At 43.0% G+C, this 19,822-nt stretch overlaps 1 protein-coding gene across 2 annotated transcripts in view; it reads right to left on the bottom strand.

Moving 5' to 3' along the window:
- The window catches only part of LOC128620215 (fibrillin-2), a 75,012-nt gene extending 56,313 nt beyond the window's left edge, over nt 1–18,699 (bottom strand). For both annotated transcript variants that reach the window (XM_053644982.1, XM_053644983.1), the window contains exons 1-6: nt 18,444–18,699; nt 15,994–16,076; nt 14,560–14,658; nt 14,210–14,305; nt 12,794–12,889; nt 2,355–2,552 (exon numbers count right to left, since the gene is read on the bottom strand). In XM_053644982.1, the coding sequence (XP_053500957.1) occupies nt 2,355–2,552; nt 12,794–12,889; nt 14,210–14,305; nt 14,560–14,658; nt 15,994–16,076; nt 18,444–18,616 (745 nt within the window). In that variant the 5' untranslated portion in view covers nt 18,617–18,699. The remainder of the gene's footprint in view (nt 1–2,354; nt 2,553–12,793; nt 12,890–14,209; nt 14,306–14,559; nt 14,659–15,993; nt 16,077–18,443) is intronic.
- Between the last annotated feature and the right edge of the window lie 1,123 nt (nt 18,700–19,822).

Here is a 19,822-nt window from a genome sequence, read left to right as displayed (position 1 = left end):
GTGGATTTCCTTTTCTTATCTCCCAAGTAAAACATTTAGGCTGGCAACTCTAAATTGCACCTCAGTATGAATGAATGTATGTGTGTGTGAGTATGTGTGTTTGTGTGTGTACATGTGATGCCCTGCAATGGCCTGGGTTGTATCCCTTGCTTACCTTGCACAGAATTCCCAAGAGAGATAAAGGATAAAGTTGCTACGGATGATGAATGAATTAATTAATTAATGAATGGATGGATGGATGGATGAATGCATGAGTGGATGAATGAATGAATGAATTAATTAATGGATGAATGAATGACATGATGGATGGACGAATGAATGGATGAATGGATGGTTGAATTAATAAATTAATGAATGGATGGATGGATGAATGGATGGATGAATTAATTAATTGATGAATGAATGGATGAATGGATGGATGAATGAATGAATGAATGTATGGATGGATAGATGAATGAATGAATGGATGAATAAATGGATGGGTGGATGAATGAATGAATGGATGAATAAATGGATGGATGGAATAATTTAATTAATGAATGAATGGATGCGTGGATGAATGAATGAATGAATTAATTAATTAATATTTTCTGCCGTGACTGATTTCTAACATTATATAAGATTGAGATCAGATTAATATTATTGGTCAGTATGATAACAGTATTTCTTGTAATTATTCTTGTAATTTTTCAGCTAAGTTGCATAGGATAATATAACTATATGTAAACTTCTAAGATGAAGTGTTGCATGAAAGTTTATGAACCCTTTAGAATTTTCTGCATAAATATGACTTAAAACATTATCAACATTTTCATACAAGTCCTAAAAGTAAACAAAGAGAACCCAGTTAAATAAATGAGATATTAGACTTGGCCATTTATTTATTGAGGAAAGTTATCCAATATTACATATCTGTGAGTGGCCAAAGTATGTGAACCTCTAGAATTATCAGTAAATTTAAAGGTGAAATTAGATTCAGGGGTTTTCAATCAATGGGATGACAATCAGGTGTGAGTGAGCACCCTATTTTATTTAAAGAACATGGATCTATCAAAGAAGTCTGATCTTTACAGCACATGTTTGTGGAAATGTTTCAGGCCACGAACAAAGGAGATTTCTGAGGACCTCAGTTAAAGAGTTGTTGATGCTCATCAGGCTGGAAAAGTTTACAAAACCATCTCTAAAGAGTTTGGACTCCACCAATCCACAGTCATACAGATTGTGTACAAATGGAGGAAATTTAAGATCATTGTTACCCTCCCTAGGAGTGAAGACCAACAAAGATCAGTCCAAGAGGTCACTAAGGAACCCAGGGTAACTTCTAAGCAAAGGCCTCTCTTACATTGGCTAATGTTAATGTTCATGAATCCACCATCAGGAGAACACTGAACAACAATAGTGTGCATGGCAGGGTTGCAAGGAGAAAGCCACTGCTCTCCAAAAAGAACACTGCTGCACATCTGCAATTTGCAAAAGATCATGTAAACAAGCCAGAAGTCTATTGGACCAAAATATAACTTTTTGGTTTAAATGAGTAGGGTTATGTTTGGAGAAAGGAAAACACTGCATTCCAGCATAAGATCCTTATCCCATCTATGAAAGATGGTGGTGGTAGTATCATGGTTTGGGCCTGTTTTGCTGCATCTGGGCCAGGATGACTTGCCATCATTGATGGAACAATAAATTCTGAATTATACCGGTGAATTCTAAAGGAAAATGTCAGCACATCTGTCCTTGGACTGAATCTCAAGAGAAAGTGGGCCATGCAGCAAGACAACGACCCTAAACACACAAGTCGTTCTACCAAAGAATGGTTAAAGAAGAATAAAGTTAATGTTTTGGAATGGCAGAGTGAAAGTCCTGTCCTTAATCCTATAGAAATGTTGTGGCAGGACCTGAAGCAAGCAGTTCATGTGAGGAAACCCACCAACATCCCATAGTTGAAGCTGTTCTGTACTGAGGAATGAGCCAAAGTTCCTCCAAGCCGAGGTGCAGGACTGATCAACAGTTACCGTAACGTTTAGCTACAGTTATTTCTGCACAAGGGGGTCACACCAGATACTGAAAGCAAAGATTCACATACTTTTGCCACTCACAGATGTGTAATATTGGACCATTTTCCTCAATAAATAAATGACCAAGTATAATATTTTTTGTCTCATTTGTTTAATTGGGTTCTCTTTATCTACTTTTAGGACTTGTGTGAAAATCTGATGATGTTTTAGGTCATATTTATGCAGAAATATAGAACATCCTAAAGGGTTCACAAACTTTCAAACACCATTGTAAGTGCATAGATTACAACCGCTTATAACAGCTGAATGGTAATTGATAACTGTGAGATAAGTGCTGACCTTGGCAGGCTCCGGTGCGGATGCTGGGGATGAAGCCTCTGAGGCAGGGTTGTGGTTGAGCAGGGCACTCTTCACACGGGTGACCCCAGGCTCGGCCAACAGTAGCACAACACAGCGTCTTAGTGCACACAATGCCACTCACCTGGCTCTGGCACATCTTGTTCACAACCTTTGAAAAGCATGGACCTGTTCGGTAATCTGCGAAGAAGAGTGGATTGGTTTATAGAAGTATCAAGCTAATTTGGAGATATAAACCAAACAGAACAAAATTAATTTTACAAAATCATTTCCCCAAGCAATCAGATGTCACTCAGAACTTAGGAGTAGAAGCCAAGATGTGCTACTTGAACACTCCCTGATAATGGTTGAGAAAATACCCAGAGTGTGCAAAGATCCATCAGGAACCTTGATAGAACACATATTAAAAAAGTTTCGATTTGTTTAACACTTTTCTTGGTAAGTGCATAATTTGCAGACTGCAGACTATGTGTCCATAGTGTTAATGTCTTCAGTATGATTCTAAAAGAGTAGAAAATAGTGAAAATGAAGAAAGTGTGTAGTTTAAATACAGTCTAACAGTACGTAAATATGACCACAGTGTTTTGGTTGCAGTGCTTCCTTCACATCCATCACTGTTACTCGCTAGGTTCAATCTCCATGGGCCGGTATAAACATACAGTATCTCCAAGCTCTTTTTCATCTGCATGTATTCACATTTACAGATGACAAGTAAGGGGACATACAGCTGCGCTGGGATAATTCAACAGTCCAGGCACTGCCACTATGAGACCACTTTTAAAGTGTTTTATAAACATTTACAGAAAAGCTTGGAAACCAAGACAGGAAGTCATTCAGGAAGAGCCACAGCTGCCAGAAAGACTGTTTTCAGGGCTTAATAAGACAGCGGTTATGCAGTTTGTGCATTAGGTTGCATGAGGTTCAGTATTAGGGAATGGAAATAAACTATAGACATACACAAGTATTATCTCGTTATTTGAATTGATAACATATTAAAAGTTACACGCTTTTTCTTTTGCCCTGATGTCTATGGTTTTTGGACTGGTTTCTTTACTATCATGTCCACTATTCTCAGAGTAGATATAAAACCTTGCCCATTGATTGTTATATTTGGGATTCCTGATACCTCGGTTCATAAAGCTCTGTACAAAAAGATATTGTTGCTTTCACACCCCTAATAGCAAGACGTTCCCTACTGTTATATTGGAAGTCTGCTAAATATCCATCCATCTCCCAGCGGCTTAAAGACATGATGTTTTTTTTAAAACTCGAGAAAATTAAATATACGATGAGGGGTTGTACTGACAATTTTTTTTTATAAATGGCAACCCTTTATTTCAGATTTTATGGAGTTACAGGCACTTCACACTTGAATTTTTTGCCTGTTGTTGGATCTCACAATATATAAACAACCAGATATAGATAATGGTTAGCCATGATGAGCCCGGGTTGGGGGGGTCGTTTAGTTGATTGTACTCTTTAATTTTGTTGTTGGTATTGTATGGTAATGTATACAGAATGGTATTGTAGTTATGTGACAGGAAGTATGTTTTCTTTCTCAATAAAAATATTTTGGAAAAAAAAAAAATTAGCCTTTAGCGTTGTCCTAGAGCTGGTCAATCCAATTCCAGCTGATATATCCTTTTTTTCTGCTCTTCTTGCCCCAGGAATTTTTCAAAGGGGGCCCACTTCATTCTCTTTGAATTATCTATTTAAGTTTGAACTTCAACCAAATGTGTTAATGACTAAGACACCAGGAAAGAGCAGAAAAGCATAGCAGTACCTTTATACATGCGACAATCCAAAAGCAAGTTTTGTACAAGCTGCTTTATTCTTTGCGGTTGCATTATCCAGCACGAAACAATGGCATGGCAAGTAGCATATGATCTAAATTAGAGAAGCTTCACCCACTTTGGCAATTTCACACACCTGAAAACATGTCTACACCTCATAGTGCACGCTTTAAGAGTTTTAACACATCCTAAGAGCTTATGGCTTTCCTTTTCTGTTAAGCTTTTTTCTTTTCCAGTATTTGTTTAAAAAAAAAAATTTCTTTAAAAACGTTCAGGCTCACATATTGGTTTTCACATTATTTGATTAAAACTGTTATCCAATGTTACATTAAAACAACTCTTAATCCACTCAGTAAAGTAACATGAACAGATGTCACAATTCTGCGTCACAACAAGCCTTATTTTTAAGTCACTGAAATCAATGCACACAGATTAAATGCAAGTTAACGTTCATTTTTTTAAAAATATTTGATCAATATAATATTTTTTAAAGGACTATAGTACAACCTGTGACAAAATTCTGAATATTATATTATACTATTATATTATATTATATTATATTACTAACATATTATATTTCATCTGTGTTAGAAAAAAAATAATAATTTGTCACATGCTCAGTAATCAAGGAGAAAAACTATTATTTTAACCTCTTTCAAATGTTCTCACCCTCACACAGACAGTTTCTCGTTTTTTCCCCTCTTACAAACACTCCCACACACTAAAAGTGTGAATGCGGTCAAAAGGAAAAACCACCAGTGATTGTAGCCTGGTGTTCAAATCAGTGAGTGACTTGAAAAGCATTCCTGCTTCTTTGATTACAGGGGCTTTGATGACAGACAGTGGAAGTGGTCAGAAGCCCTGTGCAACGTTAAAACGATTCTATTCCCCTTCCTCTGAAACCTGCCAGCAAAGACACTTATTATCTGACCCCAAAAACAGACATCCTCCACATATGGGGTAATATACCTGCCTGAACAGGATTGACTTAGTCAGTTATTAATACTGTAGCAGGAGGTTCTTTGTGGTTTCGATGCTCTATAATGTTTTACCTGTCAGATAGAGCACCGTCACCCTGAACTGTAAAATTCAACACTGCATAGTTCACCAACATCTGCTCTCACTCACCCCACACGTCTGATGTCTTTCCCAGACATACACACTCACACACAGAGAGAACTGACAAACATAAATATCATTTTCACGAGTAAACCTGGTACACTGCTGCTGAGGAAATGACAACACCTGTGAATCATCAAACTCAACATATAACTAAGTCATATTAAAAAAATAATTCCAATAAATCAGTGACATTGTTTTTAAATAGGTAATGAACTACACATTTATCCCTAGAGGAAATACAGTCCCCTCCGAAAGTATTGAAATATCAAGGCCAATTCTTTTGTTTTTGCTAATCGTTTCCTGTTATTTACACCTAGAAACGAGTTAAACGAGTTAGAACATGGCACCTTTTGTTTGAACCCACCCATTTTTCAAGTGATCAAAAATATTAGAACACGTGACTGACAGGTGTTTCTTACTGCCCAGGTGTGCCCTGTAAAATTGATTGTTTAAACAATTAATAGCTCTGAATGTCTACTCTTGGTTTGAGCACTAGGTTTTGTCTGGGAACACTGGGAGCATTTGTTTTTACAAAGGATAAACTAACATGAAAACCAGAGAGGGAGAATTGATCAGAGCCATTGCACAAGCACTGGGCATAGACAATACAACAATTTGGTATGTCCTGAAAAAGAAAGAAAACACTGGTGTACTAACAACCAAACGTGGAACAGGTCGCTCAAGAAAAACAACAGCAGCTGATGACAGGAACACTGTGAGAGCTGTGAAGAAAACCCCAAAACAACAGTCAGTGACACCAACAACATCCTCCACAGGGCAGGGGTGAATGTATCATAATCCACCAACTTCAAGAGAAGAACTATAGAGGCCATACCACAAGATGCAAACCACTCATCAGCAGGAAAAATTTGAAGGCCAGACTGGAATTTGCAGAGAAATACAGGGATGAGCCACAAAAGTTCTAGAACCAAGATTAACCTCTAGTAAAGTGATGGACAGGCCAAAGTGTGGAGAAAGAAAGGATCTGCTCATGATCCAAAACATATGAGCTCATCAGTCAAGAATGGTGGAGGTAGTGTCATGGCTTGGGCTTGCATGACTGCTCCTGGAACAGGCTCATTAATCTTACTGATGATGTAACTCGTGATGGTAGCAGCAGAATGAATTGAGAAGTTTACAGAAAAATTGTGTTTGCCAGTTCACAGAGAAATGTAATGTAATGTAATCTAACTGGGAGGAACTTTATCATGCAGCGAGATATTAGCCCAAAACACACTGCCAACATAACAAAGGACTTCCTCAGTGGGGGAAATGTTGAATGTTTGAGACTGACTAAGTCAATCACCAGACCTTTAACCCAATTGAGCATGCATTTCATGAAGACTGATGGGATAACCACCCCTGCCCCCCCAATCATACAACAACTGAAAGAAGCTGAGGAACAAGCCTGCAAAACCAACACAAAAGAAGAATGCAACAGTTTGGTGAGATCAGTGGGTCACCAGTTTGGGTGGTCTGCCACCGAAGGTGCCATGTTTTAAATTGTTTAACACATCTAGATGTAAATATCAGGAAATGAAAGCTGAAATTCTGGTCTATAATCTCATATTTGTTTTTTGATCTCAATCCCAAATGTCTTCAGTGTATAGCACAAACAACAATATTCACCTATGCTCTTCCAATACTTTCAGAGGGAACTGTCTAACCTCCAGGAAATTAAAACAATTTGTTTGTTTATTTTCCTAGCAATTACCTAGCCCTACCTATAGCAGTGCCTGCATTTTCTAAAATTTTAATAATTACATTAACGCCGATATTTGGAACGGGGCAAAATGATAACAGGTCAACGACTCTACTATTCCACTTCAAGTCAATAAAACCCCAAAATACAACAAATGCAGACTATATAAATTGTTATAGGTCACTGTTTAACATGTTTAATCAATGTCCCTAATTAGCATTGTACTTCATGTTTATATTTCTGAACATCCATATGTGTCATTCATATTAATTATTATATTATATTTCTTTAGGAGCAAAAGCCATGCCAGCAATAGAACAACAGGAAATATTCTGACTGAAGGGGTTCACTTCAAAACAATGTGGAGATTCTGATACAGATCATATTCTTCATTCTGATTGTTGAACTATAGTATAACCAGTGGGAAAAGGACCTGTTACGAAGCGTAGACGGAGACAAGCGCGGGCGAGCGGAGAGATGACGTGAGAAAGAATCCAGAACGAGAATCGAATCGGGAGAGAACAGGTAAGCTATGAATCAGGGGCGTAGGCAAAAGCGTAGTGAGAGACGAGCGTTAAGTCGAGCACCAGGGAAAACACTTCTAAGGAAATCGGCTTGGTAAATGAACAGAGACGAATCTGCTGAGCGGTTACTTCGCAAGCGGCTAATGCTAGGGAGGCCCTTATATAACCTTAGGTGTTTGCAGGTGTTCGTAATTAGAACTCCGGTGAACTTGAGCGCGGGTATGACTGGGAAGTGTAGTTCTCCTTTGCCATGTCCCTGGGCGGCACTACACTTTGTGAGCTGCCGCGCCGATTTCGCCGTGTCGTAACAGAGCCCCCCCCAAAGGGCTCACTCCGGCAGCCGAAGTTCCCCTAGGTCTCCCGCCCTCCGGGGGGCCGGTTTGTCTGGATGAGCCGCATGGAAGTCCTTACGCAGGCCTGCGTCCAGAATGTCTCGGGCTGGGACCCAGCACTGTTCCTCTGGTCCATACCTCTCCCAGTCTACCAGATACTGAAGTCCCCCTCTCCTCCGTCTGGAGTCTAGAATGTCGCGAACGCGGTAGGCTGGGCGGCCTTCTATCTCCAATGGTTCCGGTGGGGAGTCCTCCGGCACCGCTGTGGCCAAGGGGCCTGAGATCACAGGCTTGAGAAGTGAGACGTGGAAAGACGGGGCGATGCGACTGTGTCTCGGAAGGTCCAGACGATACGTGACCTCATTAATTTGCCTCAGAATTCGTAAGGGCCCGACATATTTCGGTTGAAGTTTTGTGCCCGTGAGGGGTCTCAAATCTCTTGTGGAGAGCCACACCCTGTCCCTGGGTCGATAATTAGGGTGAGCCCTCCGGCGCCGGTCGGCCTTTCGTTTAGCGATGTGGGACGCCTGCACCAGCTGTTGATGGGCACGCTCCCAGACCTGTTCACTTCGGCGTAACCACTCATCCACTGCTGGCGAGTCCGTGTGAGACGCGTTCCAGGGGAATAATGGCGGTTGGTAACCCAAGACACACTGGAATGGGGTGAGCTGGGTGGCGGAATGCCGTAGCGAGTTCTGGGCGTATTCCGCCCATGGTAGGTACTGACTCCAGTCCCCTGGGTTGGCAGAGCAGTAGGTCCGAATAAACCGTATGACTTCCTGGTTGGCCCGTTCTGCCTGTCCGTTAGCCTGGGGGTGGTACCCGGACGTGAGATTAATGGCGACCCCCATCTTATTCATAAAGCTGGCCCAAACCCGCAATCTGAACTGTGGCCCCCTATCAGACCACAATCTCCTCGGGGATGCCAAAGTAACGAAAGACATGTTGAAACAGGAGTTCCGCTGTGGTGAAGGCAGATGTGATGGCTGGTAATGGAATTAAGCGCAGGGACTTCGAGAACCGATCTACGACCACCAGTATCGGAGTTCCCCTGCGACTTCGGCAAGTCGGTTATGAAATCGAGGGCCAGATGGGACTACGGACGTTCAGGTATGGGTAAGGGCACCAACTTCCCAGCCGGGAGCGCACGTGGGCCCTTGGACTGAGCGCAAGAGGAACACGAGGATACGATGCGTTGAACCTCTCTGGGCATGTTGGGCCACCAGTACTTCTCGGCCAGCAGTTGGTAGGTGCGGCGGGCCCCCGGGTGGCTCGTGGCCAAAGTCGTGTGGGCCCAGGTGATGAGTTCGAGATGGTACCGCTTAGGCACGAACTGTTTGTCGGGAGGACAGGCTGCTGGGATTCTTGCGCTGGGAATACGGGCTAAGTTCTGTTCCAGGGGCCACTCCAGGGCGCCCACTATGCAGGAGGGAGGCATAATGTAACTCTCTTGCTCCGTCGGCCGCTCTGGGGCATAAATGCGAGACAGGGCATCGGCCTTTGTATTCTTTGAACCAGGTCGGTAAGACAGGGTGAACTGGAACCTGGAGAAGAATAGGGACCAGCGGGCTTGGCGAGGAGTGAGCCGTTTGGCGGTTCGTAGATATTCCAAATTCTTATGGTCCATGAAGATAACAAATGGGTGTACTGCCCCCTCCAACCAGTGTCTCCACTCTTCTAGGGCCAGCTTGATGGCCAGAAGTTCACGGTTCCCCACATCATAGTTGCGCTCTGCTGGCGACAACTTCCGGGAAAAAAAGGCCACGGGGTGTAACTTGGGACTCTCGCCAAACCTTTGCAATAGAATTGCTCCCGCTCCCACCTCTGACGCATCGACCTCCACGACAAACGGCCTGGAGGGATCCGGGTGTCTGAGAATGGGAGCCGTGGTGAAAGCCCGCTTAAGTCTCTCCAGAGCCTCCTGGGCAACTGGGGTCCACAGCAGTCGCCTGGGCTCACCTCTCAGGAGCGACGTCAGGGGTTGCGCTACTTTACTGAAGTCTCTAATGAATCTTCGGTAAAAATTTGCAAAGCCAAGGAAACGCTGCAACTCCCTGACGGTTCGCGGAGTGGGCCACTCCACGACCGCCTGAATCTTACGCTGGTCCATGGTGACTCCCTTTGGGCTAATGGTATATCCCAGGAAAGAGATTGTGTGCTGGTGGAATTCGCACTTCTCGGCCTTTACGTAAAGCTGGTACTGCAGGAGGCAATGCAGTACGTGCGGGACATGCTGGACATGTTCCTCCAGGGAGGTCGAATAAATCAGGATGTCGTCAATGTAGGCGATAACGTACCTTCCTAGCATGTCCCTCAGAGCATCGTTGATCAGGTTCTGGAACACGGAGGGAGCGTTAGCGAGCCCATACGGCATGACCAGGTACTCATAATGTCCAGAGGTGGTGCTGAAGGCCGTTTTCCACTCGTCCCCCTCCCTAATACGAATTAAGTTATAAGCACTGCGGAGGTCCAGCTTAGTGAAGAGGGTGGCGGACCGTAACTGTTCCAAGGCTGAGGGGACGAGAGGCAGCGGATATCGGTACTTAACGGTCACTTTGTTTAAGGGCCCGATAATCAATGCATGGTCGGAGGCCCCCTCCTTTCTTCTCCACAAAGAAGAACCCGGCAGACGCAGGGGATGTGGACGGTCGGATGTACCCCTGCCGGAGAGCCTCCTGAATGTACTCGTCCATGGCCTGCTGCTCCGCTTGGGAGAGCGGGTAAACGCGGCCCCGAGGTAGGCTGACCCCGGGGAGGAGGTCAATGGCACAGTCATAGGGTCTATGAGGTGGGAGACAACTGGCCCTCTCCTTGCTGAACACCTCATGGAGGTCGCGGTACTCGGGGGGAATTTTAACTGGGACAGGCGACAGGGGACTCTCCACAATCGTGGTGGCCAAAGGGACCGTGGGGCCCCTCAAACAATTCTGCAAGCAATACGGGGACCACTGGGTGAGTTGCTTGTCAGTCCAGGAGATTTGGGGGTTGTGCAGTTCCAGCCAGGGGAGTCCGAGTATAACGGGGTGTCTGGTGGAGACCGTGAGGTAAAGGACCAGAGTTTCGTGGTGAAGAGCGCTAACTTGAAGGCAGACAGGGTGTGTGCTGTGCGATATTATGCCTCCCCCATCAATGGAATGGAGCTCACAAGGACGGAGGAGGGGACGTATGGAAAGGCCGAGCTCCTGCGCCGTCTTCTCATCTATGAAGTTCTCCGCTGCTCCGGAGTCGATGAGTGCTGAAAGAACAAAAGAACGGCCTGAATGTTCTATCACGACTGGTACAGAAAATACGTGAGACGTACAAGACTGGTTAGGACTCACCCGGGCATGACAAGGTGGGTTGTCAGTGCGCCTCCCGGTCCCTCGGCGCCTCCTGTGCGGGCATTGGCGGACGGCGTGGGTGTCCTGACCGCAGTAGAAGCACCGGGACTCATTGCGTCTTCTCTCCCTCTCCTCCTCGTGGGTCCGTGCCCTTCCAAGCTGCATGGGTTCGCTCGCTGCGCCCGGCTCAGCTGGCAGTAAACCGTGCAGTATGGGACGGTTGGTACGGCACAGACGATCCAGCCTTATGGTCAGATCCACGAGGTCATCAAAAGTTAGCTGTTCACCCCGACAGGCCAACTCTTGCAGTAACTCCGGATTGAGGCCACGGCGAAACGCGGTCTTAAGGGCTGGTTCGTTCCAGCCACTTCGGGCAGCGATAGTGCAAAATTCTAGCGTGTGCTGTCTTGCAGTATGAGAGCCCTGTTTGAGTTGCATGAGCTCATCACCAGTCTCCCAGCCATCAGGAGAATGGTCAAAGGCACACTGGAACCGGGCAAGGAAGTCATCTAATGAGGGTCTGACACTGCCTCATCGCTCCCACTCTTGGCCCACGCCAAGGCTGTTCCGGAGAGTAATTCCATAAAATGGGTCAACTTACGGACCTCAGGCATCTCTGGGTGACTCTCGAAGAACAGCGCACATTGTAACATGAAGCCCTTGCATCGCTCCGGCTCCCCAGCGTATCTCTCTGGTGTGGGCAGAGGCGGGTTGTGCGCCGGTGGCGCAGGAGTGTGAACAGCCGGCACTGGAATGTGCGCAGCTGGTGTCGGCTGAACATGCACTGGGGCGGTCGGCGGTGGTGACGCGAGAGCCGGGGGCGTAGATGCAGAAACGCTCAGTCGCGAGACTTTGGCACGCAACGCGGATATCTCATCCCGGCACACCGCTAGCGCGCGGTTTTGTTCCGGGATGACACGTTCCCAATCCGGGGTGTCCGCTGCCTCCATAGTACGGTGAAGTAATCTGTTACTAAGCGTAGACGGAGACAAGCACGGGCGAGCGGAGAGATGACGTGAGAAAGAATCCAGAACGAGAATCGAATCGGGACAGAACAGGTAAGCTATGAATCAGGGGCGTAGGCAAAAGCGTAGTGAGAGACGAGCGTTAAGTCGAGCACCAGGGAAAACACTTCTAAGGAAATCGGCTTGGTAAACGAACAGAGATGAGGCTGCTGAGCGGTTACTTCGCAAGCGGCTAATGCTAGGGAGGCCCTTATATAACCTTAGGTGTTTGCAGGTGTTCGTAATTAGAACTCCGGCGAACTCGAGCGCGGGTATGACTGGGAAGTGTAGTCCTCCTCCGCCATGTCCCTGGGCGGCACTACACTTTGTGAGCTGCCGCGCCGATTTCGCCGTGTCGTAACAGGACCAGTATTTAAATATAATATTTACAAGAATATTGACAGAAAGTAGCTCAATATAAAAAATATGTATGGTGACAGAGCGTTTATTTGGTGAAAGAGGGCAAAAGAATGGAGTTATATTTGTGTAATGCACCCATGTAACCGTTCCCTCACAGCATCAGTCATGGGCAGCATATTGTACACAGTACAAAAGAGTGTAGTAGACAAGATGAGTGGGAAAAAGAGCAGAATAAAGATGAGAAAAATGTTTGCTTGTGTTTACCTCTTTCACACTGTGGACCTGTGAACCCATACACACATGCACACCGGTTGGGCCCAATGCAACGTCCTCCATTCTGGCACTTCTTTTCACATACCGCTGAAATACAACCACAAAGGCATTATCATAAGCGCATGATACATGGTTAAATAACTCTTTCTATCGGGTTAACCTAGGAATGTTATAGCAGCTGGTCAAGGTCATGTTAACGACAGTCAATATTCTGTTTATTTATAACATTTACAGGTCTCGTAACTGTAAAAGCAGTGACATCAGTCAGTCTTCGTAAGTGTGGTATAAAACCTTCGCATAATGACATTTTCTACTTTATATACTTCTGAAAACTAGAGGCTTTCCTGAACAGAAATATGTTTCTCTTGTATGTATCTCTCAACCACTAGCATTTTAAAGTCTGGTTATCACAAAAGTGGTGGGGGTAAAAAAAAGGAGAAAACCTCATTTAAAGATTCCATTCCAAGTCGAGTGAAAAACACCAACGCACTACCTGAAAGCAGCTATAATTTACTGATTACATGATCATTTAATTTAATATATGATAAATAAGACATACAAATAATAATGACTATGAAAACTACGTATATCTTTATACCTTTATTCATAGCCTACAGATTTTTCACAGCCTACACAGGAGTCCAACCCGTCTGATAGTTTAATACCAATATCATTTGTTTTATATAAAAAAAAGAATTTGTTACAAGAAAAGTGCTATGTATATAAATCATCCGTCCCAAGCGGTGGATACAAATGGAAGTTGTGCTTGTCTTCTTGAAGTGTCTTATTGCACTTTACAATCAGGACAAAACATTTAACGTTTAAAAATCAACCCAAAACCACTTCATAAGCAGAATTCTATAAGGATCCAATTTAGTGGTTTAAAGATATTAAGAAGTGCTGACCTTTAACCTCTCCTAAATATTATTCCAATGATATTGGACCTAATGTTACCTGAAATTTTACCTTCAGAGAAATACAGGTAACACTAAGCATGCCCTGAATGTCTGCTACTCAACACATATTAGAGCTCACAGGCTATACATAAGTCCAACCCATCCGTTGATCATTGAATCTTTAACAACAATATCATTTATCTAATATAAAAAGGGAATTTATTACAAGAGAAGCATCATATATCATCATTCCCTCCCAATGGCTATGGCATTTGTAACTAAATGGCAGTTTTGCTACTCCTCTAACACATCAAGCGAAGCGCTTTATTTCACTTTACATCAGGTCAAATCATGTAACCATTGAAAAGGTTACCAATCTTAATACTACAGCACACAAAGACATTATATACAACCTTGTAATTCAAACTTTGTCCGTTTATGATGGGCAAGTGGTAAAAAAATAAATAAATAAAAATAACACCAAGATATATGTTTTCGTAAACATACTCACGCTGCCCACAGTAGTTTCCTGTGTAACCCTTCTGACACTGGCAGTGATCCCCTTCACACACACCTCCATTCATACATCTGATGCTACACTGCTGAGCTGTAGCACAGAAAGAAAAAGAAACTCAGGAAAATCCATGCTGATGATGCTGTATACAAATCTGTCTGCACCCGCTTAAAACTCCATGACAGTTTATGTTCCCAAAAGGACAGGGTTACATTAAGCAAATGTTGTTGCTGCCAAGATAATAAAGCTGTTTGAGAAAAAAATCTTCATAGAAAACTTTCCATCCCAGACCTAAAGCTAAAGTCATGTATTTACTCAGGATAAAGAACTGATTTAGTAAGATTTACATGTTTTGGCAGCACAAGAAGGAGCAATTTGACCAGTGGAGCAAGTGCACATGTTGGGCCTGGAACAGTAGCCTTCACCACAGCTGTTACGGCATATGGCTGTAGTGGAAATAGGAAGTGGCAATGTTAGTACAGCAACCATCAACTCATTGAAATAGATAAAAACACTGTCACAATAATCAGGTAAATAAATCATAGCAGTTCAAGCATGGCATGAAAGTTGAAGGAATCATTTTCCGTATGAGATCTTGCACTGCAAATCTACAGATAGCAGCTGATTAGTTGTGATCAGTCATAGCTTTCCATTCTTGACTAATTACTAAGCATATGCAAACTCACCATTAAAAAAAAAAAGATTTCTAAGGTTTCTTTAACTCAAATGTATACATCACTATGCAAATCACTGTTTGCATACTGAATCTTGATTTATGAATAATTAACAAGTTGGCATAATAAGAACCTTGAGTTTCCAAATAGCCTATTATTTTTTTTGGCTGTGGTTTTTGGTCATTTTAGGGCTTGTTATGTAAAATACCCAAAGCAAATAAATACTGGTGCATGCAGATGAGACAAAAATGGGTAATTTATCAGCCCATCGAGATTTATGAATGAAGTACTGAAGAATGTTCTATTTTTGGAGCTGTGGTGTGCCAATATTTACTTTCTATTCTCATTTCTTTGCAGTTGAGCACCCTCATTGAGCTTTTTGCCCATCAGATGTGCGCACTTGAATCTTTGTGAATGAAGAACTTAGCTGCAAGAATACCATGAATAACAATAATGTGTTGATGAGCAAATGAATATTTCAGTCATTTAGACAATCATAAAAAAATGTCCTTAAATGAAATTTAGGTAGGTTAATAAACAATGCAGAAACCCATTTATGTCTCTGTCCAAAAGATTTCTGTATTGTTCTTCAGCTAACCTTCACACTAACTGTCGCTCAGTGGTGGAATGAACTTCCAACCTCAATCTGGACTGCAGAATCTGTCACTATCTTCGAAAAACAGCTAAAGACCCACCTCTTCCGTGAACACCTAACTAACCCCTAAAAAAAATTTGGCTGGCTCTTACACCTCGACTCTGTGCACTTTGCTTCTTCTAGAACTCAATTAAAGATCTTGTACAGTAGCACTACTTGTATTGTTCTCTGCTTGATATATCACTTTGCTTGTATTTCCTCATTTGTAAGTCGCTTTGGGTAAAAACGTCTGCTAAATGAATAAATGTAAATGTACATGTACCTGAAGTGTCATTTGCTCTTCTTGTTTACCTTTACATGTCATTTGGAAATGTGCTTTGCTACTCTTTCACTCCAGAGGCAGTCGGCAGCCTCCATTAAACAGCTAGTAGTCTGTAAGTGAAAATCTGTGTTTTTGACCCGCTGACCAATTGAGACAGTTTACTGTGTGTAACATCTGGTGCATTACTTACGCACAATACACTGGTTGCCCCCAGGCAAAGTCTTCCACCCTGGACAGCAGTAGGAGTGCAAACGAGATCCACACACATTTCGCCTGTAGAAAAATGTTAATACCTTGCCTTAGTATCACGGTTAGGGGTTCAGTCTTTGTCCACTTAGAAAAGTGCATTTCACTTAAATTTGTATTGAGATATTTCTCATATTCCTATTAGGCTTGTCTGACTCATGTATCCTTTTAAAACTAATGAATCCGGCTTTATCTGCCCTGTAATTCTATATAGATCATTATGTTGGATGATCGCTTAAATAGCATGAGAGGACCCATGATAACCATGAACAAATAAACCAGTAAAAAAATTCCCCATTTTCTACATGCTCAGTAGTATAAATAGTAAAAATAACTGCATGTCAGCATCAGGTTGGTGAATATCTAGAAGTCAAATAGCCAGATTGCTATAATTAGTTCTGCAACGTCTCATCATGTACTGCCAAAAGCCAACAGCGGGAATTTAGTCACCTTCCATGCAAAAAATAAAAATAAAAAACGTTAACGAATGTGAAATGACTTCAAGGTGAAATAAGAAAACAGGCCTCAATAAAGATTGTTGTTTATTTCCGTGTGCACACAGCTGCTGCAACAAATAAGGCAAAGTGAATCCAAATGTGTTAGAGTACTAATCAGTGTAATAGCGTGACTGCTCTCAAATTCAAGTCAGATTTCTTCTCTTCTCTACCACTGAAGAAGCAGTGATACATCACTCTAGGTTTGGATAGTATGGCACGAGACCTTTGTGGTCCTCCCTTCTTAGTTAACTTGGACCTTCTTAAAGGAGTTTTTTCGAGTTGTACTGGTAAGGTGAACAGTAAGCGGCTCGCGGTCAGTAAAAATGTTTTACACGTGTCGCCACATACTGAAATACTCCGTGTGATAGCTGGGCTTAAACCACAGCGCTGTTGAATTCTTGAATCCGATTGGTCAGAAGATGTTGATTTATTTTCTTGATTCAAATGATAGGTTTGTAATCATTTTTATTAAATCCATCCATTTTCCATACCTCATTTCCTACACAGGGTCGCAGGGGAGCCTGGAGCCTATCCCAGGGAAATTAAGGGCACAAGATGGGGGACACCCTGGACAGGGTACCAACCCATCACAGGGCACAATCACACACACACACACACACACACACACACACATTCACACACTACGGACAATTTAGAGATGAGAATTAGTCTACAGCTCATATCTTGGGACTCGGGGAGGAAACCGGAGTACCCGAAGGAAACCCCTGAAGCACAGGCGGAGGCAGGATTTGAACCTCCAACCTTAGAAATGTGCTAACCGCTAAACCACCGTTCTGCCCACTCAATTTATTAATATTTATTAGTAAAAAAACAACAACGTTATTTAACAAAAGTGTATAATCGTTCTTCATACGGTGAAGCTTTCTCTTACGAGCCGTTTATGTAACATTTACGGAAGGAAGTTCCGGTGTCAGTGCTTTGTCGAGGTCAGTGAACTTCTACAGTAGACTCTTCAGGATAGCGGACTTCCTGTTTCTCAGGAAGATGCATTTTTGTTGTGATACTGAATGCAGCCTATCTCGCAAATGTTCCGCAACATTAAATGTACCTGTAAATAGCAAATACAAAATTGCAACTGTTCACAAATCAACGCAGGACGACACATCGGGACGTGACGTTATAGGGAAATAAGTCGCTTCACGTTGGGCTGCATCGCACCACCCCGTCGTCGATTATTCTCTTATAACAACACGTTCTGCCATGTTTTAACCTTACCTGAATCCCAAAAAGGTGATATTGTGTAAAACACACACACAAACAATAATAGCCTAATAAAACTTTTTTTTTTTTACTTGGAACTTGGAAGGGGTTAATCACTACAGGAAACATCCATCCATCCATCCATCCATTTTCTCTACTGCTTATCCTACACAGGGTCATCCCAGACCTAAAGCCATCCCAGACCATACTTCCCCCTTAAAGGAATCATAATAAACAAAAGTTCAGTGTGGGTATACAGTTTAATCAGTTTACTCATCGTTTTAAACTATGAAAGTCGATGTTCTCCGAAAATATTGTTTTTGGGAATGCAGTTTAAGAAAGGCATCTCCATCCTAAACCAAACTGAATCACTGTGTAACTCACTGTCAGGGGAAAAAGGGGTTCTTTACATGTTTCCACACTTGCAGACTATTTCAACTTACTTTCAAAATGTAACTCATGTACACTGAGAGATACTTTAAAACTTTGAGAGGATTTACATTTAAATCCTTGAACTGAAAGGCTCCAGAGAGAGGTGTAGGTACATGTATCTTTGTTTTCTTTCTTTCTGAGAGCATACTATAATAATAACAACATCTGGCGTTACTATAGTAACAGCTCAGCAGCAAATTAGGACGCAGCTACTTACTTTAACGGACGTTATGAAGCCACTCACCCTCTGAGGGACTCCTGCTTGCCGCGTCTCCTCACTCGGCTTTCGGCGGCTTGTGAACTGCGCTCCACCTGAAACTGGCTTCTCCCGGGCATCTCTCCGGATAAATGCCCCACCAGAGCACCCAGCAGAGCCAGACACCCAGCCAAACACCTCAAATTCCTCTTACACAACATCCTAAAAAATCCCTATAAAGCTCTCGTGCGGACTTTCGCTGAGGCAAAACAAATAATCCTCCCAAAGAGAGAGAGAGAGAGAGAGAGAGAGAGAGAGAGTAGCTAGGCTTTAGTCATGGCAGCTACAGTACAAGAGGTTCTCGCTCCTCTTCAGTAGTTCCAGTAGTTCAGTAGAAGCAGGAAACAACAACAAAAGCGAACAAACATTCCTTAAAGATGAAGATATACATGTATGTAACTGTGGAGAATGTTAAAGTCTGAAGGTATTTAGGTTGTTTGTTCCATTAGCCATTAACGCTGAGAGGCTGTCTCGCGCTCCTCTGGGGATTGTGGCGCGAGTGTGGTGTCCGCGTGCAGCCCACAGGCCGGCGCGTGCAGGTAGAGAGAGAGAGAGAGAGAGAGAGAGAGAGAGAGAGAGACCCAATCTATCTTCAGGACATCTTTTAAAGAATTTTGGTATTAGTCACTAATTGCACGCAATGATTTTTTTCCCTTTACAGTTGAAACCAGTTTACGCATCATAGGTTTATCTGCTACATACCCTCAAATCACCTTCTACCCCATCCATCAGTGAAAAAAAAAACACCATAATACACCCAGGAAAATAATAGTGCTAAACTCTACTTTTCCTTGGCATCTTTTTGTATCTTTAATCTATAAAAATCTTTCACATGGAAACGTGGACTGTAACTAGATTTTAGCATAACGCTTTAAAAATACTCATACATGTTTCTATGGAACAAGGTCCATCCATCCATCCATCCATCCATTTTCTGTACTGCTTATCCTACACAGGGTCACGGGGAGCCTGGAGATTATCCAAGGGAACTCAGGGCACAGGGTGGGGGACACCCTGGGCGTGGTGCCACCCCATCACAAGGCACACACCCATTCACACACTATGGACTATTTGGAAATGCCAATCAGCCTATGTTTTTTGACTGGGGGAGGAAACCGGAGTGCCCGGAGGAAACCCTCGAGGCACAAGGAGAATAAATAATTTCAGCACACACTAGGAAGGGGCGGGATTTGAGCACCAAACCCTGAAGGTGCAAGGCAAATGTGCTAACCACTAAGCCACTGCGCCCCCACTGTGCCAGGAATCATATTAAACAAGATACTAAAATACAAAAGGTGTACCCTTAAGGGTACCATCCCAGTGACAAGGAAAGTTTACAGTACAGTTACAGTTTAGTTTCCTTTTTT

Source organism: Ictalurus furcatus, chromosome 16, assembly GCF_023375685.1.
Source record: "Ictalurus furcatus strain D&B chromosome 16, Billie_1.0, whole genome shotgun sequence".
Lineage (NCBI taxonomy): Eukaryota > Metazoa > Chordata > Actinopteri > Siluriformes > Ictaluridae > Ictalurus > Ictalurus furcatus.
The sequence above is the reverse complement of the archived record's forward strand: the minus strand, read 5'-3'. Positions and strand labels throughout refer to the sequence as shown.